Source organism: Fistularia commersonii, chromosome 29, assembly GCF_037954325.1.
Source record: "Fistularia commersonii isolate RoL2024-O1a breed Wild chromosome 29, RoL_Fcom_v1.0, whole genome shotgun sequence".
In the NCBI taxonomy this organism is placed as follows: domain Eukaryota; kingdom Metazoa; phylum Chordata; class Actinopteri; order Syngnathiformes; family Fistulariidae; genus Fistularia; species Fistularia commersonii.
In genome coordinates this window covers 4,158,942-4,184,605 of record NC_141312.1, presented here as the reverse complement: position 1 = coordinate 4,184,605, position 25,664 = coordinate 4,158,942, and the positions used below count along the sequence as shown (strand labels likewise).

The window sequence follows — 25,664 nt, the reverse complement described above, 5'->3', positions numbered from 1 at the left end:
TCAGGTCGATTTGACCATTCTGGTCCTGGACGTGAACGACAACGCTCCGGTCTTCCAGAGGAGGGACTACGCCGTGACCGTTCCGGAGGACGTCGCTCTGGGAACCGAGGTGCTGCGTGTCCTAGCAACCAGCGCCGACATCGGATCGAATGCCGAGATCACCTACAGAATTCGGTCGGGCAACGAATTGGCAAAGTTCACTATCGACAGAAACCTCGGTAAGTGTCAAGGGTTAGATTTGAGAAATGATACAATTGAAATTCTGACTCATTCCTGAAGCCAAAACCCAGATTAAAAGAATTCTAATTTGTCTTCTGACAATAAAACTGCAATTTTCCTGTCCTGCCGTGTGTCTACTTTTTCATTATGTATTCTTATCTAATTTTTTAGCACATCCACTTTTTTAAGTCAGCACATCAGTGTAATTTTATAATGAGATAAAAAGCAATTTAAACTAAATCAAGATAGTTCTGTGTTGACATTTTCTCATCATTAGAGCAATGAGAGGGAACTCTGAGGAGGGTGTGTGTTGTGTCACACTCTGTCTCTGGCTTATTTATTATTCTATTTCAAACATTTACACACAACACATATGTATTTATATATATATTTATATAAATGCCGTAATTTCCGGACGATAAGCCGCAACTTTTTTCACGTAAACAACAATGCGGCTAATATATAGACTTTTTGGGGGGGGCGGGTCTAACGAGCTTCACGCCCCTAAAACATTTATCCTCGTCACATCGGACCGATGAAATGACCGGGAAATTCTGAGTCTGTTCAACTCTGACACCGAAGAAGACGGCGATATATATATATATATATATATATATATATATTTTTTTTTTGTTTTTGTTTTCCCAATATCTTTATTTTTTTCTAGATCCAAGTACATATAAGGCTGACAATAATGACAAAAATATAGCAGTTCTCTGCCTGAAACCCTGCATTTCAACTTCCAATACACACGATTGGTTGTCAGTTTGTGTGTGTTCTACATATAGTAAGATGTGTGTATGCTGTAGGCTCTATTTCAGTGGCTGACGATTTGGACTTCGAGGTTTGTAAGGACTACTACCTGACTGTCGAGGCCTGGGACAGTGGCAACCCTCCCCTCAGCACCGCTACCATGGTAACCATTGAACTCATGGATGTCAACGACAACGCTCCGGCCTTCAGCCAGGATATCTACAATGTTCTGGTCAGCGAGGATGCAGCGGTTGGGCAGACCATAACAAGGGTATCTTTAGACCTTGATTTTTTTTCTAACGCAGCTTCGAGTGTCAGCACTTCTCGTTCTTTAAAGTGTCATTCTGACCGAAACGTTCGTTCATTTTCTTTTGATTGTGTGCTTTGTAGGTGTTGGCGGAAGACCTTGACAGCCAAGTTAATGGAAGAATCACCTACTCCATCCTGAAAGGTGACCGTAGTAACCACTTTTGGATAGACCCCGTGGCAGGACTCCTGAAAGTCAATAAGCGACTCGACAGAGAACTGGTAAGGACGGAAGTTTAAGTGCAATATCGCATCAGTGGTAATTTTCTGGTTCATGAGCACGGCCATGACAGAAAATATCAGGTCTCCTCAAGGTCATTTCCAATAAGTCTCATATCGTGCTCACATTACAGTGGCGGCTGCATTGCGTGATAAATAAAGATGCTACGGGGCCCGTATCCGCCTCTTCTCTTTCTAGGTATCCAGATATGCTTTGTCAGTGCAGGCATTTGACAGCGGCTCTCCTGCCATGTCCTCTACTGTCACCATTAACATTGACATTTCTGACGTCAATGACAACCCTCCCATATTCACCCCGCCTAACTCCACAGCCATCATACAGGTAAAAGTCCAAGAAACTTTTCCTGTGTATATATTCTGATGCTCTTTTAACATTATTTTGACTCTGCCCCCCTCCAATTTCCAGCTCAACCAAGGATCGGGGACCACCATACTGAAGCTATCGGTCAATGATAAAGACTCCACCAGAAACGGCCCGCCTTTTAATTTTCGAATTATTTCTGGCAACGAGGGAAATTTCTTTGTCCTGGACCAGACTGGAACCCTGAGGTCCAGCCGTGTGTTGGGTCCCGAAGCGCCCAGGGAGTTTAACTTGGAAGTCCAGGCAAGAACAGAATAGCCAGGCTGACTGGTCCAGGGCTCAGGGGCCTCTGACCTCCAGGGTGCTTTGAAATTGGATGATCTAATTTAACCCTCTTTATTTATTTATTTTTATTTTATCATTTTTTCTTTTTTCAAATGACCACAGATAAAGAAACTGCAAAATGTAGAATGATGCTTACTTTACACAACATCGGTAATGTGATGTTATAATGAGGGGTTTTTTTTGAGTTCTGTGGTGAAATTTCAGGCACATTTTGGTTAATTTGAATGCAAATTCAAAAAATGAGGCAATTTACTGGAGGAGAATTAATTTGCATAATGGCAAACCACACAAATTGTGGGTCGAAGAGGGGATCTGTTTCTATTCCATGCTTCAGTCCGGTTCAGGAATAGTGTGAACAACTTTTAATTTATCATTGTCAAACATTATCATCGCAACTGGACTTGGTTTCTCTTCTTAAAGTTTCTCCTCTCATCACAGAGGTTTTTTTTGAGTCCTCTTGTTTCTTGGTTCAACAACGTTTTTTTTATGCGATACCGTAATTTTGTTTTGGTCTCTTAGGCAAGCGACTCCGGTCGCCCCCCTCTGACCTCGTCCTCATGGATATTTCTGAGAGTCATCGGAAACAGTCAGTACAAACCTGTTGTCTCTCCCCTGGAAATATTCATCATCCTGGTAAAGGACGCCTTCCAGGGCGGCCCCATCGGTCAGATCTACGCCAGTGACCGTGACCCCAATGACGTGCTGTCATTTACTCAAAAACCTCTGCCCAAGAGCATGTTTACCATCAACAGACAGGACGGCAGCATCGTGGCTCTGCCGGGTCTGGAACCTGGCAGGTAGGAATGATATGAGATGGTGCGTAAGGTATTCTATCGGTTCAAAATGCGAACGGCATTTGTTACCATCTCGCAGATACCAGATGAATGCCACCGTGAGTGACGGCCGCTTTGCTGTGATTGCCGACGTGACGGTCCTGGTTGAGCAGGTGACGGATGTGTTGCTGCGTAGTGCCATCACCCTACGTTTCCCCTCAATGACCCCGGAGGATTTGCTCAGTCGCTACCTCAGCCAAATCAAACTCACGCTGAGGGGACTCGCCGGCTGGAAATGGTCTCCCGGACAACAAGATCCCTTGCACATACTCTCCGTGCAGCCGGTGGTGGGGACGTCTGACCTCGACTTGCTATTGACAATGGAGAGGCCGGAGACATCTGGCAGCGGACGTAATGGTGCCTTCTACTCTCAGCAAGAGATGTCTGCAAAGCTAGGGGACGCTGCGGCGCGGGGCCAGATCCGAGGTGTGCTGGCCGGGGCGGTGGTCGTGACCAGCGCTTGCTCTGGGGAGCTGGACTGCGGAGACGGGGTGTGCGAACAAACTCCAGCAATGGAGGGCGGATCATTGGTCACCTACAGCACGGAGAGGGTCAGCCTGGTGGCACCACGGTTTAGCCGAGTAGAGACCTGCACCTGCCGTGGTGAGTTCAACCGCTGCAAAGATGTAAATGAATAACTGACACTTTTTCCATTGTTTTCCACATACTAACAGCTCCGATTTTTACATTTGATTCTGATCATCTTTGTCTTTGAGATAGTTAACCAGTGGTAGGCCGTCAGGGTCTGCAAGGCCTTCTCTCCTGGGCAACAAAATATCTGAATCGCAGACTGATTTCAATTCTATTTTGTCCATGAGTACTTTAAATATTTCCAAATAGTCTGTCTGCTTCCTGTCATGGCTTTATCCCCGGCTGTGCTGCTTCCAGACATGTATTATCATATTAAAGCATTAAACCAATCACATTTCAGCCATTATTTGTTGCTAGGCAGGGTCAAAGTTAAACAATGTGCCTGGAGGCCTGCAGAATCAGATTCGCAGGCGCTCTAGCAAAAATGTGTTGATGAAACTGCTGCTTCAACCAATCAGCTTTCGAATTATGACACCTAGGCCTTCTACAAGGCTACGCTAACATCAGCGTGCCACACGCCCTTTGATTGGATTGTCTGAGACAATCGTACCGCATCTGTAGCGAGCTGCACAAACACAAATATAGTTGTGTTGATATAAAAGCTAATTTGTCAACCCATGACGGCTGAAGGATAAGAAATATATGTGGTTGCAGATTTATTGTCGAGATGGACTTTTCAAGAAAAGCTGGACATCGTTAAGAAAGATCCGGAGATTCTGAAGCTAGCGGGCCTGTTACGGCGAGGAAAACGATTGGCCCGTCACTTTCAGTCAGCTAACTGTTTAATCGATGTTTTTTATAGCCATAAAACAGTTATTGGGGGGGTGTTGATAAATGGAGCTCTACCAAAGGCGTGGGTGTGCACGGCCCACCGCTGTCTTTGTCCAATCAGTGATTTTTAAAAGGCTAAAACTTGCATTTACCCAAAGCCTGTTTCACTTGGGAAAATAAAAGAAAGCATGACAATACAAAGGTGACACGGTCAAAGCAACCCTTTTCAAAATTCAATATCAATTTTTAGACACTGTCACATCATACCTTTATTTTCCGCCGTTCCAAACAGGAGGATCATGCCGTGCTCCTGTAGAACTTTGTGAAGGTCAGTCCTGTCCTGCAGACATGCAGTGTGTTCGCGCTGGTCCTACAGCTCCATCTGTCTGCCAGTGTCAACCTGAGAGGCTGGAAGAGTGTGCAGGTATTTTTCAAAAAACAAGTTCAAACAGCCTGACAAATGACAACATTTCTTTTATAGATATCATATGTATGTAAGTAGGGTCCCTGAGTTTAAGCTGAAAGCCCTTGCCGCTTTGTTTGCGAATGTGCAGGTCAAACCTCTTTGAGTTTCGCTGGAAACAGTTATGTCAAGTACAGGGTGACAGAAAGCGGCCAGAGTGGGGAGATGAGGCTCGGCCTGAGAATCAGGACACTCCAGAGAAGAGGAGTGATTATGTTCACTCGAGTGAACCCCTGTACCATGCTCAAGGTGAAAACATTTATGCCTAGATGCTTCGCTTTACTGTATTTTTTCCTTTGGTGAGATCTATTCAAAAACATACTCAACCATATTTGATGGATCGCATCCTTGCATATCGTCCTTCAAACAGATTGAAGGGGGTCGGCTGTGGTTCCAGCTGGACTGTGATAACACCCTTGGTGTCATGGGGATTTCTGGCAGACCAATAAATGACGGTCTGTGGCACGCCGTAGTCCTGGAGCTGACCAGGAACTACACTCTCCTGTCACTGGATGACAGCTACGTGGAGCGCCGCCGAGCAGCCAGAGCCCCGGTTCGCCTTTGGCCCTTCGCGCCGGATTCGTCCTTTTTCTTCGGGGCGCAAGTAAGGCCCCACACCGGACAAAGCGAGAGGCCCGGCCCGGGACCGGGAGGAAGCCAGGGAGGGCCCGGAGTCCGGGAAAGCGGAGCGAGAGGCCCCCCCAGAGCCCAAGACGGTTTCCAAGGCTGCCTCGGCTCACTGATGCTCAACGGCAACGCGCTCCCTCTTCAAAATAAGAGAAGCCGCTACGCCGAGATAGCCGGGCTGAGCGAGGTCAAACTCGGCTGCGTGCTCTATCCGGATCCCTGCGTCAGTCAGCCTTGTTTGAACGGAGCCGTCTGCAGCAGCCTGCCCTCTGGAGGTGTGTGTACATGTCCGGGTTAATGCGCGTGGGTGTCCTTTTATTCCAGGCATAAATACGACAATGATGTGAAATAAAACATCACCGGACTCATTTTTCCGTGAAATAATATGATAATTGATGCCTATTAAATCTTCCCTCCACAGGCTTCATGTGCAGTTGCGGTCCTGACTTCACTGGGGGGCGCTGTGAAATTGAAGTGACATCCTGCATGCCAAACCCATGCCAGAATGACGGGGACTGCAAGCCTGCAGGCAGTGGTTTTCTCTGTGGATGTCCTCGAGGACTCGGGGGGATTATGTAAGATAAAACAGCTTTTAAAGCTGCGATTACAAATAGTAAAAATAGTCCCCGCAAATTGTGAAGCCTTGTTGCGCAGACAATGATAGGGAGAGAAGCGGCGATCGGAATACGTCGGATACCTGTGTCTCCCTCTATCTCACACACTCAAACGTTAGAGAATAAGACAATAATTAACCCTCATTAGCAGATCATTCCACACTGTGCTATTTTGATGTAACCATGAGAGTTGCGTTGGTCTTTCTGATTGAATTCATAGCGTTTCTGTTTAAAAACACTGTAATCATTCACCCACTGCTGTTTTAATTACATCTCGCTAATTACCTCTGAAATATATCCCTCTGCTCCTTTTGTGTTTGGATTGTTCATCAGAGCCACCACTAGAGAGCAGCTCTCATACAGGACACTCTCTACTGCTGGTTTTTCTTTTTCTTTTTTTTTTTTTTTTTTCTCGGCAGATATGTAAAATGATTGCAGATCTGTTAGACTAAGTTAAATTAAACCAAAGTAAAATGGAGCAGATTGTTCAAATCATTATGTCTTAAACACAGAACTTGACCACCGTTGTGTACAATTAACTATGGCATCGCTTTGCCATTTAAGTTGTTATAATACCACGTTCAATTATCTTTATGTATTCCGTATGATGGGAGCATTCAGTAGAGTAGTGAGTATTTTAAAACCGGAGGAAATTTCTTTTTAAAGCAATTACTGAAAAACAAATATTTGATTAACATTTGGTTAATGGTTGGATAACTCGAGGAATATTAATGGCAAAGTGACTGGTGTTTCTCTGTCACATCACGTCTTTTAGTGAGAAAAATGCCACAAGTCCAATGATGATGAGAATCTTCTTTTTCTTTTTTTTAACTACCAAAAACTTCCGAGATAAAGAAGAAAATCACCCAAAACTTTTAGAATGAATTACCAGAAAATCTGCAAGAACTTATCTTAAAAGTAAAATGACAAAAGAGGTTGGGGAAAAAAAAAAAAGATCTTTTTTTTTATTTTTGGCGATGAATGTATTATACAATAACCTTTAACCGGCATTTGAATCTACATATTATTTAAGATTCTAATTCATCCTTATATTCTGAAAAAACTCATGTAAATCATGTTTTGTCTTGGACAAGTGATTTTTCATTGTAAAAAAGAAATATTCTATATTGATGTAAAAGAAAAGATGTATTTATTCCCTGATGTCCATTTGTTTTCGTTACTAATTAGCTCTACTCATTTGACAAATCTCTCAGCAGCAATATAGCCAGCTTGAAAAGACACCGTATTAAATACCGAATATGTTTTATTCATTTTTATCTTTTAAATCGTTTGACACTTAAATGCTTGGGTACATGAGCCTCACATTTTTTCTTGCATCAGACCCATCTTGTCTATAAAATACACTTACAAAAAGTAAATTAAAAAAATATGTAAAGTTTTTAAATCATGTTCTCAAGGCAGGATGTTTTAAATGGGCATAAAATGCATGTGTGTGTGTGTAAAAAAATGACACAGACGTTTGTGTGCGACCTTATCAATCACAATCTAGGCGTCTGTGTGTGTTTGTGTGTGTGTGTGTGTGTGTGTGTGTGTGCCTGTGAGCAACTGTTCATACCGAAAATGCATGCAGTGAATGACATGTATTTCTTTAATTTAGAATCATAAAAACGAGAGGCAGAGGACTTTCATGAAGATAATCCCTTGATAGAGCAGAAGGGGTTCATTATTTATAATCTTTAGCTCTTTTTAACTCCACGCCTCGCTTTAATCTTTTATTTTTCTTTTGTACTTTGATATAAATCATCTTTTTTTTTTTCTTTCGGATCCTGTTTTGCAGATGCGATGAGGATATAAATGAGTGTGACCAGGATGTGTGCGGGGCTCCCGGAGACTGTGTCAACACTTTCGGATCTTTCTACTGCAACTGCTCCGAAGGGTACGAGGGTCAGTTCTGCTTCGACCAGACGCCCGGGGATCCGGGAGACGACACACAGGTATCGTCCGTTCCGGAGACAGCATTTGACAGGTGTAATTCTTACAAAGTATCATCAGATCAGCACTTTTTGTCTACTTTTATGCATTCAGTTCACTTTTAATCGGACTAATTAGAGCGTACTCGGAAAAAGCTGTTGAGAATTTGGAGTGTGCAGCAGCTTCCTCTGAGGTTTATTCACTGGCTTCATATCTTTGACTCTGTAAGATGAAAAAGAGTGTAATGGTTAAATTCAATTTGTATTTGAAGTATGTATATATATATATATATTCTGGCCTCTTTGTTTCACACCATATACCATCTTAGTTTGAGCCTAAAGGCTCACACAATGATGCATCTTGGGAGACGGGAAGTACTTTTTCTTATTCCCCGGTAGTCCCGTCATCAGCAAAGCACTTGGCTTCTTTCACAAACAAGGGATATGTTAACTTTCTTTGTTGTCCTCGAGGTGTCTATTACCGAGGAAAAAAAAAAAAAAAGGCAGTTCAACTTCTCTTGTCAGTAGCAGATCTTACTTGCCGTACGAGGTGGTGTGTGGAGGTGTGTGTTTGTACTATTTCTTTGCAGGGTTTGAGGATAGAAACAGTTCTCAGATGAGATGAGTCCAAGAATGCATCCACTGACCTGGACTCTTTTACCTGTGATATGATATACTTTACACTGTTTTCTTCAGCTGAATAAAATGTGAGTCCTCAACCTGGATATCCCCGTTTCTCGATGTTTCCGCAGGCGGAGCCCCTGTCATATGTCGGACCCGGAGAGATTATTGGAATCGGGGTCCTCGCCTTTGTCATCGTTCTCCTCCTCATACTCTTTGTCATCTTTCGTAAAAAAATTAAATTCCGGAAAGACTCCGTCCCGGGCGCAGGGAGTCAAACTGCGATGGGGGTCTCGGCCATTTCTACAGAAACCAGCTACATGCTGCACAAGACCGGTATGGGAGCAGAGGGGATCGAATTTAAAGCAGTGCGGGTGTCCGGCTCGCCGGGCGCCACCAGCACCTACGGTGAGGTGGGGGCTTCTGCCGTTGGTCCTCCCCAGGTGATGGTGCGCCCGACAACCCACTCCCCTCTACCAGGAGGATTAAGCAACCAAGCAATGAGGAGTGGGGATTGTGACAAGACCACCTCCTGCGAGAGCAGTCGGGTACGTTCAAGTGGGTACCGGATTATATCCCTGCCCCCCGCTTCGTAACAAGGGCTGAAACTCACAGACGTGCACGACTTAGTCTCGACGGTTATTGATATAGCAGGAAAACAACCGTAACGAACCGTGTGATCCCGAAAATCACGCGATATATGACCGAGACAAATATGAGTTCTAGCTTGTCATGGTAATGTCTTGCAGGCGCTGGTTAATCTGCGCGATAGCTGGAAAAACAGCATTTGTGTCAAGGGCTGGATTAAAAGGCATTGTTTTGTCCGGTATCCAGGTCTCACATGCTTGTTAACGTAACCTTGCGAGGCAGCTGGAATCCACTGACCACATGAGAATCCATCTGGCCGGGCCAAAGGTGGCTCAGGACCCACTGAGTGATTACTGCTGATGGTTTCCGCTGTGATGACAGTGAAAATACATTCCTGGAGACGAGTCAAATAATAGCAGGGGATTGTGAAGATGTTGCTGTTGCAGCATTAGTTATTTCCAAAATAGAGATGTATTTCTTCCCTGAATCAACAGCAAAAAGTCAAATAGGGGCAGTGAGGGCTGAACTTTGCCAACTGGCATTCTACTCGGCGTATTGGCAGTCCCCTTTCTGTTTTGTGACGTATATTTAATAAACAGGAGTAAACTAAATAACAATAATACGAATAATACTACTAATACTAATGCTACTTAGACTGCTTCTACAATAATAAAAAATAGAAATGATAGAAATAATAGTAGCGCCCGTAAGTTATAGTGATAATAAATAATAATGATAATATTACCTGTATTAATAGGTGAGCAAAATATTCGTTGTCGTTGGCGATGAACAATAGTGTGCTTTTTTTTTTTATTGTGATGCATTGATGATGTAATTCTCAAACTTTTTTTTTCAACCTTTGAAAAAAGATAGAATAACTCGGTATCGGGGTGAAGACAAGTCACCTCTAAATACACTTAAGGATTCATCAGTCATTCTTTCAGTACTTTGCGGCGCCATGACCGCAGCTGCTAAGCCTCAAGACTTAAATCCTTTTCAAATGTCTCATCAATATAAAGCTTACTTGTTTTTATCAAAGCGTCCTCAAACAGCACAGAGAAGATCTGTTATACTCGCTTTTAGAGGTTGACAGTCCCACGTTTGTTGTTATAAGACGCTCCCTGATGTGGTTTTAATAGGTCGCGCCTGTGGCAGCAATGTCAATTTCCGAGGGCAAGCTTTTGCCACCTCGGCAATATTTACAAGAGAACTACCGCACATCATCGTCTTTTAGGTTTTACACGTTTACACATTTGCGCGTCACCTTTTTTCTTTCATCTCCGCAGCTGAGCAGCTTCCTGTCAGACATGTCTAACATCCGAGCTGTGGCCAATAGGAGAGGCATCGCCGTGTGCAGCGTGGCGCCCAATCTCCCCTCGGCGTCCTCTTGTCGCTCGGAGCACAGTCCGGCCCACAAAGTGTCGTGGGAGGGCGAAGAAACGAGGGAGGAAGGACCGGAGAGGGTGAGAGATGAGAGAGAGGAGGAATGGGGGCAGAGAGCATTTGAGTTGGAGAGAACAGAGAGAGATAACGGTCCACAGGGTAAGACTGCAACCATATGTGCGCGCTCACACACACACACACACACACACATACGTGCACGCACGCACACACACTCCCTTACGCCTGATCAAAAAGGCAGAGATCACTGAGTACACAGACCATGAACTCATTGTGTTACATCCATACCATCATCTCCACTGAGAGAGCTTATTTCACACTGATCTATGCTTTTTGATCACACACTTCAAAGAAAAGTGCCTACAGTAAGCAAGAGCGCTTAAAAAGTAATATTTGTATTTTGTAATCATTTCAGTTTAGTTTGGATTTTGCTTGGCGGGAGCAAATCTATGGCCATTTAAGCGACCGCGGGACTAATTAGCCCCCTTGTTTCAGGACGTGTCACGTTGGAACAGTCAGGATCAGCAGGCAGAGCTCACGTCGTCTGTTCTTGTCCTACTTTCGCTCCCAAAAGTGAAGTCGGTTAAGAAACTTCCACTTAAAGAAAATCAGCTGTTTTGCCAACTCCGACGTTTATCTGCCCGCCGGCACTGTCAACAACGTGAGCGCGGTTCGGCGTGGAGTTTGCTCCCCGACAATGAAATAATCGCATTGCGGAGCCCGAGCAGAAGTCACATACTTTGATTTTTTTTTTTTTTTTGCTCCAACCTGTGGTTTGAATTATCCAGCCTGCAGTGGGAACTTCCTGCCCGTTAATTATTGATTGTTTCCTGTGGGAACGGGAAATAGGCAATTTTACTTTTTTTTTTTTTTTTTTTGGCTCTTGCCTGGACGTAAAAAGAGAACAAGTACCCTGAGGGGTCACGATTACATCAGAATCACTTGATTGGTATCTGATTGAGATTATTGTCAACAAGTCACATAAGTGTTACCAATCACCTGTGAATTTGATGAAACAATCATAATACATTTCTGTTTCTAATTAATGTCCATTACTCAAACGTTGAAAATGGTGATTGCTGCAATATATAGGCATAATTCAACACATGGGCATAATTCAATACATGGCATGCTAATATCGAGACGTATTGGTAATCTATCGATCGCTACCTGTCAAATGAATAATTAAAATGCAATGAATAATTAAATACTTGTAATACACTACCGGCGCCGTTGTCCTCGGTTGTTTTTACATGCAACTTGTGAAAAACAAAACATGACACAGTGCAAAAGCTGATATTTGGGATGTTTAGTCGGGAAATTTCATCGAGTTAAATTAATGAGTTCAATAATTGTGTGCCTTCCTCTCACAGGGAGTCATATCGCAGCGGCTGTTCCTCCAATAATGCAAATTAGACAAGTCCTCTTAGTGGAAGTGCTTCTCTTCAAACGCTGTGACTGTTATAGTGCGAAAAGAAATGAAGCCTAACCTTGTTCAAATTAATAGATGGATAGTAACAATCCATTAAGCTTAATCATCCTTTGGTAATTTAAGTGAAATGTGACCTTTTCAATAAAAAAAGGCAGATTCTGACAAAATAACACGGCGAGTGTCAAAAGACTCATGAGGATTTTCAAAGTAAGGAGTATTTAAAAAGTTGGGGGCCCGGATTAGACTACGGTTTAGCTGAGTCTGTTTGCAGTAGGATTAGAGCAGGGCTCAGGTCCGCAAACTCAGGCACGTCTGCCAACATCGGCGTGCACAGGGGCTGTCATTGTCGCACTAACGAACATTTGGGAAGCAATTAATTGAAAAGGGAAGAGGATTTTTATTTTAGCTTTACTTTTTTTTTTTAACACTTCATTACACCGAGGTCTGTTCATGTTGGCACGCAGTGTGTGACCAGTGATTTATTTAGATCCATTATGTTGCCATACTTCTCATTCCAACAGAACCGTTTTACTTGTCAAACACACACACACACACACACACACATAAAAGTCTGCTACTTTGTGCATATTGAGCTCAAGTTGATGTGGACACAAGAGTTTATTTTTTGAGTGTGTGTGTGTGCTCACTTGAACCACACTGAGTTTACTTATACTTGAGATCCGCACCGACCAAAAATCCGGGGAAAAAAAAAAATCAATGATATATTACAACAAAGAAGCGAGGCAATGATATAAGAGACGGGAGGGGAAGGAGCTGTGGATCTGTTTATGTAAGACCTCTGACTTCACTGTTTTAAGACATGGATTTTTAATAAACTTGTGTTTTTTATCAGTCCTCCAATTGCAATTAAACGCAACAAGAACTCAAGATCAGCATGGAATTCACAGAAAATGAAGCATTAATCCACTCACTTATGAAAAAAAGAGCCAGGAATAGCCTTGCTTCTAGGCTACATAGCCTATACACATATATGTATATACATATATATACATACATATACATATACATTCATACATACATACATACATATATACATATACATACATACATACATATATATATACATATACATACATACATACATATAGATACAGACGCAGATATACATATACATGCATACATACGTATAGATATAGACACAGATATACATACATACATACATACATACATTCATACATATATATACATATATATATTCTTCATTATTCATTCATTAATTTTAACATTTATCTTATATTTTGACTTTCCAGTTCTGATATAACAACAGGGCTGACCATATAATCAGCTCATAATCCAGCTATAGGGATTGTATGCGCTTGGATATTGTCGTGATCCTTATTCACGTCGTTGGAAATGGCGGAAAAGGCAAACGGATAAAGGCTCGATGAAAATGGGGGACAGTGGACATGGTGGGAGAATAACATTGAGTAAGAGCACAGCAAAGAGAAGGTGTGTCATAAGTGGCAGAGCAATGGGGTTTGTAGTTCATGATGAAAGGGAGGCACTTCGATTCAGGCCACAGCAGAGTAGGCATTATTACAACTGGACTGCGAAAAAAAAAAAAAAAAAAACACAAAGAAGAAGTAATAATGTGGAGAATTAAGTCTGGCAGTAATAATCTCCACGGTACGCTGTTCATTACCGTAAATCACCCGTCAGATTACAGTGGTCCTGTCAGAGTGACTGAAAAGTGCCAAGAAGAAGAAAACAAGAGAGACAAAAGCGTGATGTAATAACACGCCAGAACAAAGGGAGGCTCGTGGAAATAATAGGGACACGTATAGAGGGATATGAAGACGGCGTCATACATGTATTCATTCTTTTAAAGACAGTTAAACTGTATGAATGAGATTGAAAAATGAGAATCAAGAGTAGAAAAGAAATCAATCTATTCTATCTATTTATTTATATGTTCTCCATTTTCTTTCCTATTTTTTTACATTCATCTTATACTTTATGTCCATGTTTTGACTTTGCAGTTACTTGATTGAAACTGCATGAATGAGTTTGAAATATGGGAATCGGGAGTAGAAAAGTGAAAAGTACCGGGAGAAAACTTTGCTAAGATAAAACCCTGCTACCCCTGGATACCACCTCCTATATATCTCAAAGGAAGAACAGGTTTTCCTAAAGAGATCGTAGAATCCCGATCTAAGACCATAAAGCGTCTCCTGCCACACCCAACACCCATATTTCTCACCCGATGTGGAAGCAAGACCTTCCCACGGCACGTGGCCGGGCAGCGTGCTCCTCTCCCGGCTCTGCAGACAGCATTATAAACAGCCTTTACAGCAACGTGCATCTGTAAAAGAAAATAACTTTGATGCCATTGTACCTGGTCTGCCCCTCCGGCGGTTGTTTGGCAAACAATCTCTCAGACAAAATCGTGAGTGATTTGAAATAACTCAAATAACAGCTCAGCGATGGAAAACAAGGTCAGGGATCAGACCGCCTTATGATCATCCCTTCTTTTTCAAACTCCCTCCCCCCTAAAGACTTGCAGGTTAGTGTTTCGCTGGAGGTCGCCCCTCCTCCCCTCGGGGGCCTGAAGCGTCGTCCTAATCGAATGTCATTTCACTCATTCAGGGAAGAAAACTCAGTTTTCTGTCATGAAAAGGGGACGCTAAGATTTGGACGTCCGTGTGAACGGGTCGGCCGGCTGAGATGTCAGAAATGTCACATTAGCAGCTGCGCTATAACAGGGAAGCAGGGATGTGATTTTTATTAAAATAGAAATAGACATATGGTCAATAGTGTGTACTTGAAACCAGAGCAAAACCATGACTGTATTTAAATGTAAAACTGTATTTATTTAAATTTGAAATTTACCTCGAACAATCACAGTCTTGCACCCCCCCATTTAAGTGGAATATACAAGTTGTTTATCAAGGAACAAATGGCTTGAAATAAGCATGTTTGAATGTGTGTGTGTGTGTGTGTGTGTGTGTGTATGCATGTCTGTGTGTGTGTGTGTGTGTGTGTGTGTGTGTGTGTGTATTTTCCAAACAGGAATGATCTCAGAGCTGGCTCATCTGTCAGACACTACTTCTGAGGACCGATCCCTGAGCTCCTACACGTCGGAGTCTTTCGATGATAACGGTAATTCTCTATTAGGTTATTTATCTATTTGTTTTTTTCACATAATGGTTTTCATGTGTTTTTCAATAACATGCATCGTATCACAAGCACACACCCAGACGTACACACACACACACACATATACACATACCGGGCTTTTAAATCATACCACCAAAACACCTCATTCATCGAAAAGTTGTGTCATGCTATCATAGTCTCAGCATGATGTTTTTCCTCTCCTCTGTCGCCGAGTGACCTCTTGCAATGCATGAAATGACTCAGATTAGAGTAAACTGTAAATAAATATATATATTCCTGAATTGGAAAACCAGAAAAGTCAGTTTCAGTGGGTTTTACTGTATTTTGCCGCTTTTCCTTATAGCGCAATCTACTTTAGTTCGGAAAAGAGAAATAGAATACTAGCACACCGAACAATTTACAGCGACAAATAGCAACATTATCACATATAGACTAATAGTATGTTTTTCTGCTTATCAGTAGCTGCAGTACGCCGCTGGCCTGCACGGTGCATGTTATCTTCCGTATTTGGCAAAAGCTTTCCATTGCAATCTTGCCAAATAATGTCCTCCGTTTGAAAAATCGAAAGAAACGCTCACAATAATATATGTACCTGGTCATCATATTAACACCTGGATCAAAATTCAGACTTTTTGTTCATCATCTCATGTCAAAACCCACTGTCACTGCAGATACTGTGATATATATATATAATTTATGTATACAATTGATGTTATTTCTCTTTCCACTACCTCTCTGCCCTTTACTCATGACTTCACTACATTTCCCTTGTGTTGTGTGTAATACCCTTTTGTCCAGCTGTTGTTTTCCTCCATGTCAGTACAAGGTGTTACCGTAGGCCGCAGCTAAATTCTGCTGATTATGATTGTGACGTTTGTTCGACAAATCCCTTTAAAAAATAAAAAACTACACCTGCAAACACTGCATTCTGATTTCAAACATACAGTTTAACAGTGAAATGACTGCATATTTCCATCCATACGGAATTGCATACGTCTTCTATGTTTATGAGAATTTCGAATCGAATGTTGCTGGCGAACACTGACTAAGAAAGATGTTCATGAATATTGCAACGTGTGGTGATTGTAATGGCTTCTTTATTCGAGCAGCGGCGCCGCTCACACAGCTCTATTTGCATAGTATCCCTAGTATGGTGATCTTGATACCTGTTTTGGAAAACACGGACATGGTGTTGAGGCGAGTGTAAAAATAAACAATTGAAAAAGCAGTTGAGGCAACATGAAGTTCATGCACCGGGCACAAGCGGAAAAAAAAAAGGAAACTATATCCTTTTCCAACCCTTCTCTTGAATTCTATGGGGTGTCTTTTTCCCAGATAACTCAATACCATTGATCTTCCCCTTCACTGAGACGGCAGGAGCCAAACACCCTAATGATCATGTGTGTGCATGTGAGTGGGCGTGTTGTTTTTCAAGGAAGGCATGTCAATGCTTTCTTTCCCCGTCTTAATTACTGAGGCTGAAGAGTAGGCAGGAGACTCCTCTCTCCCACTCTCACACCACACGCATGTAAATGTATTCTTGCGGGTCCGACATGTGTCCTCTGTCCTCAACACGTGTGGCGGCCGCGCCCGGCCCGTGAAACCCTAACCTATTCACAAATGCGCTGAAATCGCCTTCTCCTTTTTTTCTCTTTTTGCGTTCTGCCCAGCCTCCATCGTGACGGTCATACGTCTGGTCAACGATACGGTCAATAACATCGAAAGCGAAGGTATGACCGAAAATACACCCTCTTGAAACCCCTATATGTTTTGGGTCTGCCGTCTGATGCCGGAGTGTTTCTCCGCAGCACTTAAGCGCTAACATTTAATCTACTGAATGTAGAAAAGCCTTTTCCTGTTCAACCCGCCAAATTATTATGAATAAAGCGTCCTGCTTAGATTTCCAATATTTTTGTCAGTTCCTGACACTGGATCTGTCTGTTTCAATTTTCCCTCCCCGGGTTTCTGTGTTGTTTGTCTGACTTTGGCTCTCTCTCTCCCTTTGTAGTGTCAAATATGGACAAAGAGCAGTGGAGGAACAGCCCTGGTGAGTGAGGTGCAAAGCAACTGAAAATACACCTTATTAACTTGCCATCCCCTTAGCCGGATCTCTCGAGCTGTAATCCCCAAATCCGACCATTTGTATTCTTTACATTATTTCCTTCCAAATATATTTTCATCAACAACAACAGCCTGCCGTTTCTCTCAACGCCTGTCTTTTGCCAGCTAAGCATTGGAAGTAAATATTGGTACTCAGTTCCACAACAATGATGCCGCCTGGTCTTCAAATATACATGGCTCCTCTTTTCTGTGGCACTTTGGTGGCAGCTATCTCAGTCAAAACGTAGCGAAAATTGCGTGATCCTGCAAGTCCTGCGAGTTGACATTAACTAACTGAGTGATTGATAGAGGGTCGTGCTTTTGGACTGCGTTGTGTAATTGTGTGAGCAAGGTGTTTCTACCTGCATGAGCGGTGATTAAACAACAAAAAGTCAAACATTATCTTGGCTGAAAACAGAAAGATAAATCCAAGGGAAAATGCCCGGGGCTCATTCGATGCAAAGCTTCTCACGTTCATTCATGGGCCTACGGCGAGCAATTTAATGGGGAGAAAAAAAAACAAGCAAATGGTATCGTTAGCAAATCTATAACTTTGTGTTATAATGCTGTCTTTAAAAAATAAATTGCTTACGGGTAAGTACACGATCCCGGTCTTCGCTGCCTTCACTCGGCACACAAAGAATTTGTAACTTTCTCCAACCTCATCAGGACCGTCGGCCGGTCCTTTGGACCAGACCCGGGTATTTTACGGCCCTTTAGGCGTTCCTGTCTGGCCCGCGTGAGGTCAATCAGAACATGAATGAAAAGCCGTTTATTCCGTTCACGTCACACAAGCGTGTTGCTTTACCGTTACCCTTAGTTCGGCCCTCCAACACCGTTCAGGTTTGGCATATGGCCCCTTGTAAAAATGAATTGCCCACCCCTGCTTCAGACCGTTATGAATTATTTATGTATGGTACATAACACTCAGTTATAACAGCCATTTCCATATGTAGGTTTTTTTTTTTTTTTTTACATATAGGCTTTTCAAAAATGGATGCATATTTGAGTTTGTTTGCGACTAATGCATTCACTCATTTTAGCATTAAGTGAGATAGCAGTTGAGGGGAAAACAAAATAATTGATGTTTTTACTCGTCTGTGTGTTTGGGTTCTGTAGTTTTTCTTTTTTTTTTTATTCCCGTCCTCCACTGCGGTAACAGCTGTTTCTTCTACAACAGTCGGGGCATCCATTGTTCGAGCCCGTGGCTTTCTGACTTGCCTCGGATTACTTAATTGTCTTCTTCACAAATACTTTTTTGTGTTTAAGCATTAGTAATAAACAAGTGTTCGTGGATATGTCGCGGAATGAGAAACTGGGAAATAACATAATCTTCTTGTCACCAATTATTTTTGGGACATGAACCACAATGAAAGCAGAAATAAATGTGAAAATCACACAAAAACAAATCCAGACAAATGCGTGCCTCCCTGCATTATGAATTTGTCTGAATATAAGGAGACCCTGACCTGCTGTCTAGAGTTCAGCTGGGAACACTGGCTGAACAAGCAGAGCGATTGCAAACATAAAATAACAAAGGTCGTGAAGATCCTCGATCAGCCTCTTCTATCCATCTCACGAGTATGGAACATACACACACATCTGTTGTATAAATAGGTAAATACATAGTTTTACATTCGCTAAGGTTGAATAGCATTAGTCAAGTCGGGTGAAACAGTTGTCACTCCAAGTAAAGTACAGCTTTCATCTCAGCGATGTAGAGGGTCTCAGCAGATTTAGGGGGCACTTTAAGCCTCGCTTCCACAAAGAATACTGGGAAGAATCTTTTTCACACTAAATGGGGCATCATGGACTCTTGATGAATTCACACTCTTGCTTATTCAAAGAACACAGCAGTCATGACGGAATTGCACTTCTCCTATGAGATATCTCTGTTCCCTTCCAGTATCTGCTGAATCCCAACAATAATTGGCTCCTGGTTAGCAAGTCTGTTTGTTCACAGTTGCGTGTAATTCATAAGGGCAACAAAGCATTTTTATTACTTACCTAGAATCTCTGCCAGATAGCTGAAGCAAGAGAGATTTACTTCCAGATAGATAATTAAATGATGAATATGATTTTTGTTCAGTAGTTGTTCCAAGTAATGCATGTATGGTACAGGAACACAAACAAAAATAATATCTTTTTTAATTTTGTCTATTTGTGCGGGTTGAGTCACTGGATATGACAAAGTGCAACCCCCCCCTCCAAAAAAAAAAAAAACACCTTCATCTAACTTCCTCCCACACATTGTAAAGATTCAGCTTGGATTGAATGGTGACTCTGCAGCATCTGATTGCACTACGTGGGTTCTCATAACTGACATTGGGCCATTAGTATTACTAATGGCTGAATATATTTTCTGATGTTTAATGTGTGACTTGAAAACAGCCACGTAATGTCAGGAAATAAGGCCCGTGTTGGTCAGTTCAAATCAATGTTATTTCCTGCATTTATCTGAGGATGGAAATACCACTATTCCATCTTGAACAAGTCTGTGACAGCAGCGAGGACAACTCCAGAATAGGCAACCATCTGCCCAATAAAAAGAAAAGAAAAAAAATAGGTTAAATAACACCGGTATTGCATCTGAAGTAGATTTACGAAGGATTTTCATGTGTGTGAAAATCACGTCACAGTGGATCCAAACTAACAAACGAATAAACAAAAGGGGAGAAAAAAAAAAAGAGAGTAAACAGCAAGACCGAACAGTGCAGGGGAACCAACAAAGAAAAAAAAAAAACACCCAACCAATTAGTTTATCAAACGACAGAACACATGGGCGCGGGAGAAGAGGGCAAGCGAGGAAACGTCTGGCTGAGGAGGAACAGCGAGAGCAGGGTGGGGTCGCAGAAGACGGAGGTCGAAAGAGAAACGTACGAGAAACGCATGACACGAAAAAAATAGAGGCGGCCGGTCTCTAACTTATTTACATAAAAATGTAAATATAACACAGGGGTGTGTGCGAGAAGTGGTGGAGCCAATTTCTTCTTTTTTAACAATTGTTGCCATTTTGCATAATTAATTGCCTCCCTCCAGTCGAATTCACTTCAGTAAATAATTTACATACAGCTGCCTGGAGAGCCGTGCGTGCGGCGTTAGCTTAGCAAGCTGCAGCGGGATAGAAACCAAGGGCAGCCCCGATCGACGGGGGATCACCAGCAGATCGCCGCGGCAAAGCTCAACTTAGGCTCTCGTTGCGATTCGGTTATCTCTTTGTCTTTAAACCTGGGAGGAAACTATCGGCGGAGCATCCCAGGCCGGCATTGCACGCAGGCTGAAGGCAAGGCAGCGGGATGATCCCTGGTTTGAGAAAGCTTCACCGCCTCTTAGCTCTTTGACGGCGTCATAACATGTCACAAAGCTCGGCATCTCTCGGAGCCGCTCAAGGGAAGGTCACAGGGTTGTGGCTGATCACACGAGGAACTTTTGTAAAAGATGTTATTTTTTTGGTCAATGATGTTGGAACAGCCCCAGAACACTGCGATACTCCCGACAGTGAGGGACCGCTTTTTCCCGACAGTGAGGCCTTTTAAAAATAAAAGTCGAGCTCAAAGATAACGTGCACGTTCACCAGTTTTCAGTTGGTCAAAGCTGGATCTGTGCTGATTTCTGGTTGCAGAATTTTTGTATTATGCTCCGATTGTAATTTTTTATTTGTCTGTTTTTTTAATCTTATGATATTCATTTTTTTTTTCATGCAACAAACAAGGGCTTTCACAAAAGTAATGAATTTGAGCAAATGGCTGTCTTCAGCTCTACCTGAGCACATGTGCCGTTTGAATGAGATTCCATTATAAACCATTGTCTTGTGTGTTCAATTACAAGTGCATTTGTATCTATTTGTATATATTATGGCTCTCGGTTTTGTTTGTGTGTGTCTGTTTACTCGCAGCAGCAATGTGTAAAATGAGTTCCTGCCAGCACCCTTCTCCAGTTATCAAATGTGTTTTCTTCCTCATCCTAATTCAGCTTGTATTTCTGCGTTCAGTTGTTTCTGTGAGAAGAGCGTTCATCATCAAAGGCTTCGGTTTCCCACGAGATAATTTTTGTTTTCCACTTCACTGACAGCAAGTTACCACCTGCGGAGTAAATATGATATTTGGGTTGAGTTCATCAAAGGGTACACACAGTGGATTGTAAGAACATTAATTTACTTCCATCCCCTTAACCTTCTATTTGAAAAATTTTCATCCAGAAATAAAGATATTCCAACAGTACAACATGCAGTAAGACCTCCCACATGTATTTTTGGTTTGTTGGCATGCCAGACTTTTAAATATCTCTGTCCGCACATGTCATGCATTATATAGGAGCTGGCACTACTAATTAAGTGAACTCTCCATCCTACACAGAGGGTGATCTCTGCGGCACCTCTTACTTCATCAATATTTTTTTTTTTCCACTCACAGCTCATTAACCTAACCATGAATTATGCAACCTGCATTCTGTAATTTGTAGGAAGTAGCGTGGCGTACTGCGCCTGTTTATCAGCGCTCAGTTGTGGGAAAATATAATTTCGCTGTGCCCGTTTTCTCTTTTTTTTTTTTTTTTTTTTTTTTTAATTCACACATTGATAAAGTCAAATTGAGAAAAGTAGCAATTACATGGCTTAAGCGTGCGGTGAAGTACGACAGAAGTCATCGTGAAGCCTGTAGTGACACGGTCAGAAACAAAGCTCTTCATAAGCCTCCTGCTACGTCGGGGAAACCGGCGAGCACACACGTAGTGTGAATATGCTCACACATGCACAAACAAGTAATAAGCTAGACGAGGGTGTGCATGTAAAGAAGAAAAAAAAAAAAAAATCGCGGGGATAGATGCAAATGAGAATAATGAGAAAATGTAAAGAAATACAATGAACAAACTTGCCAGGCCAGTAAGTGATGTGTCAAAACGCGTCTGACGTAAGTAGAGTAGGTGTTTATATCCGAGGCGTGAAACCTCACATCATAGAGCCTCACGACATTGATTTCACAGCTTTAGATCTACAGCATGTTAAGTAACCGCGCGCCTTTAACTGACACGCGAGTGCATATTCGCGAGTGTCACATCGCGAAACCTCTCGGAGAAAAGATCGCACCGATACCGTAAATATATGAAGTGATTTACGTGGTTATAAAGATTAGCTTATCTTTTACTTGCGCCGTGTAATTCAGAAGGGCTGTTAGTATCTCACGCACGCTTTCAGGTGATAACTACTGTATATCCTACAAGTGATTTGACAGCTCCGGTCTATGCAGGGAGTAAAGTATTACACTCCTCACAAGAACACTGTTCTTACTATTATTCCAAAGACTTATTGCTGACGTTCTGCGCTCTTCTCCTTCCAGCATACTGCTGGCAGTCGTCCAGTCAAAGCACCAGCTGGTTATCGCCGTCACGTCTTCGGCCGCCAGAGGTGGGATCTCATTATGACCTCAGTGACACCCAGCAGAACATTAGACGGGGAGGCAGCACTCGCTCCCTCCAGCTGGACTACAGAGTGATGGGTTGCAGCGGCGACCGGGTCTGGGAGACCGGGAGCAGAACTTTCCAGTGGGAAAGGAATCAATCGGGAGAATGGGAACGAAGACGCATCCAGCACCGCGAAGAGAATAGATGGCGCTCCAAGAACCCGGTCGACCGGAGCGGAGAAACGTCGACGCGCCGAGACCGCGACCCCGACGTCAGCGAGGACGGCTCCTCTCCGGTTTACGAGGAGTACAGGGAGTCCGGTCGCGATCGAGAGCAAAGCCAAGCCGCGGAGAACCTTTACGACACTCTCCCCCCGACCAGATCGGCTTACGAGGGCTACCCGTCGAGCCCCCCCGGACTCAACTTACACCCGGCTCAACTTCTACCTCCGCTTCGGGCGTGGGATCTACAGACGGGGGAGTGGAGCGGCTCGCAGGAGGCTCGGGGAGGGCTCGCTTCCAGCGGGCCGGCCGGTTCCGGCGACGAGCTGGAGAGACTATTGAACCTGGTGTCGCTCAGAGCCAGGAGAGCCACGCGGATGAGCAGAGCCTCCACGGGATCCGAACCCACAACCGGCTGGGATGAATACAAATGAACGCGTAAGACCGTTTACGACGGCCGTATTTAATATCCCATTTGTGAAGTGACTCTATCTCTACATCGACGTCCCCCCCCAAACACAGAAGGAAGGGTCGCTCATTGTAACAATATTTGCTACTCCTTCAAAGCGAGCGATCGAGGAAGACGAGATACATCTTGGTGAGCAGCTCAAGGATTACCAAAGTTTGGCCGAGGACCAACTCCTTTTCAATTTCAAATTTTGTAAGGAATCGCAAATGTAGCAAAAGAGCATTAATTAACATCTCTAATGTGAACGTCTCTCCGTCTCCGTTGTGATTCAGATGTATGTAAATGCATCGTCCGTGCCGCGTCGAACTCGCGCAAATTCGCCGATATGCGGCAGATCATCTCCCGGCTCAGCCGCGAAACACCGGAGGCTGTTTTGTGGGGAACTCTTCACCCACGTCCCAGACGCAGCCTCGGAGATGTTATTGAGATTACCGGAAGTTGATACCAGGGGATTGTTGTTTAAACATTTAATTATCCTTGATTTACTTAATCATAACACAAGTTGTTTGGTTGCTTGTGAGTCTTTCCAAGTATTTCCCTTCGGCAGGGGCGTCCAGTCCGCAGACTATATACAGCTCATTTTAGTTTTTGTTCAGCTCTTTTTACCTGTGTGGTGTGTTTGACCTCCCTAAATCACAACACCCGCCCTGCTATTATGAAAGGACAGTATGGACAAAAACTGTTACTTATCAAGCCAGATCCTGCAATCCCTCCTGTTGTATGTCATGTTTCTTGTATATATTCCCAAAACTGAACTTTTGATTTTCAGATAAATCTCACCCCCCTGTTGTTGCCACATGGTAACACTATATACTGAAGTGTAAAGAGATTTATCTGGAAGAGAAGGCTTGAGGCCACCAAACCTAAGGGGTAAATGTGGTTATATTTTGCCTCATTACCAAAAGCATAAACTCAACCCCCAAGTCTTTGGAGGGGAAAAAAAAAAATAGAAAATACATGTTTCATAAGAGCAAAGTTTGTAACACAGAAGAATATCAAAGATATTTAAAGAATCTTTCAAATACATTCAGAATGCCAGCGTCAGACTCATTTATTGTTGCTTCATAACTCATTTACGATTAAGTGTATAGCACTGTAAAGAAAGGCCCTATTCTGCTCTCCAATAACCTCAACATAATCACATATATGAAAGTTGTCAAAATAACGAGGAGGAGGTTTTGTCTGGTTTCCAACAGTGTGTGTAATTATTCATTTTCTATTTTTATTGTATTCCATTTTAATTTGCCTTATTAATTTTTCAATTTATTTTATTCATTTATTAATTTATGAAAAATGCCGTATTTTTGAAGAAGAATTCACATGGCACACTATAGCAGTGGCTTCTTTTATCCATCTAATTGCTCAGAGTTTCATTTGGCTTTCTATTTTTTAGCGAATCAGCCGGAGGACGTAGCCCTTTGCGCAAACTATCTACTTGATTGAAATTTCAAGCGCCCGAAAAAACCTGCAACATTTTTTGTTCCTTTTTAACGTATTTGAGACAACTGAGACAAATATTTAAAACAAATAAATGGGAAAAATGGGAGGAGGAGGAGTTCATAGAGGTTAATACAGGAATAGCATTTTTATATATACACACATATACAGGACTGTCTCAGAAATTTAGAAAATTGTGTCAAAGTTCTTAATCTTCTGTAATGTAAATACAAAAACAAAAATGTCATACATTTTGGATTCATTACAAATCAACTGAAATATTGCAAGCCTTTTATTATGATTATGATTATGATTATGGCTAACATCTTAAGAAAACTTAAAAATCCTGTCTCAAAATATTAGAATATCATGAAAAAGTAATTTTGTATATTTTAATTGCATCACAGAAGATAAAGAACTTTATCAAAAATATTCTAATTTTTGGAGACAGTCCTGTATGCGCAGAGCTGCGTGGATGGAAGGGGGACACCTTTGGCTTACTTATACATCATTTCCTTTAAGCTTTCCTGTTTGGGTCTGCATGCTAAGTGTGCTGGCTGCTCGGGCAACAACCAGAGAGACAATCCAGGACAGATCACACTAACAAGGACAAACATATTCACACCTGTGGGCTCTTAACAGTTTCCAGTTCACCTGGCTGCTGCACTTATTAGACTGTGGAGGAAAACCAGGGCACCCGAAGGAACCGACAGGGATACAGTCAAAACACACCAACGCAACACCTCGCTCCGAGACGAGTCGCACACCTTTGCTTTGATTTACCGATACCAACGTTGCATCCATTCCACTTAAATCCGAGGATCTGAAGTCGTCTCAGGTGCAGAAACCCCGTTTAATGTTTTTGT

General features: G+C 42.6%; 1 protein-coding gene across 1 annotated transcript in view; it reads left to right on the top strand.

Moving 5' to 3' along the window:
- Nucleotides 1-25,150, top strand: part of fat3b (FAT atypical cadherin 3b) — a 70,491-nt gene extending 45,341 nt beyond the window's left edge. The window contains exons 34-51 of the mRNA XM_086176675.1: nt 5-218; nt 1,029-1,243; nt 1,363-1,500; nt 1,697-1,840; nt 1,925-2,122; nt 2,684-2,961; nt 3,038-3,600; nt 4,652-4,783; nt 4,914-5,071; nt 5,193-5,724; nt 5,871-6,024; nt 7,862-8,018; nt 8,747-9,163; nt 10,490-10,745; nt 15,067-15,156; nt 16,845-16,904; nt 17,183-17,221; nt 22,608-25,150. Coding sequence (XP_086032801.1) covers nt 5-218; nt 1,029-1,243; nt 1,363-1,500; nt 1,697-1,840; nt 1,925-2,122; nt 2,684-2,961; nt 3,038-3,600; nt 4,652-4,783; nt 4,914-5,071; nt 5,193-5,724; nt 5,871-6,024; nt 7,862-8,018; nt 8,747-9,163; nt 10,490-10,745; nt 15,067-15,156; nt 16,845-16,904; nt 17,183-17,221; nt 22,608-23,326 — 4,464 coding nt within the window. The 3' untranslated portion in view covers nt 23,327-25,150. The remainder of the gene's footprint in view (nt 1-4; nt 219-1,028; nt 1,244-1,362; nt 1,501-1,696; nt 1,841-1,924; nt 2,123-2,683; nt 2,962-3,037; nt 3,601-4,651; nt 4,784-4,913; nt 5,072-5,192; nt 5,725-5,870; nt 6,025-7,861; nt 8,019-8,746; nt 9,164-10,489; nt 10,746-15,066; nt 15,157-16,844; nt 16,905-17,182; nt 17,222-22,607) is intronic.
- The last annotated feature ends 514 nt before the right edge of the window (nt 25,151-25,664 follow it).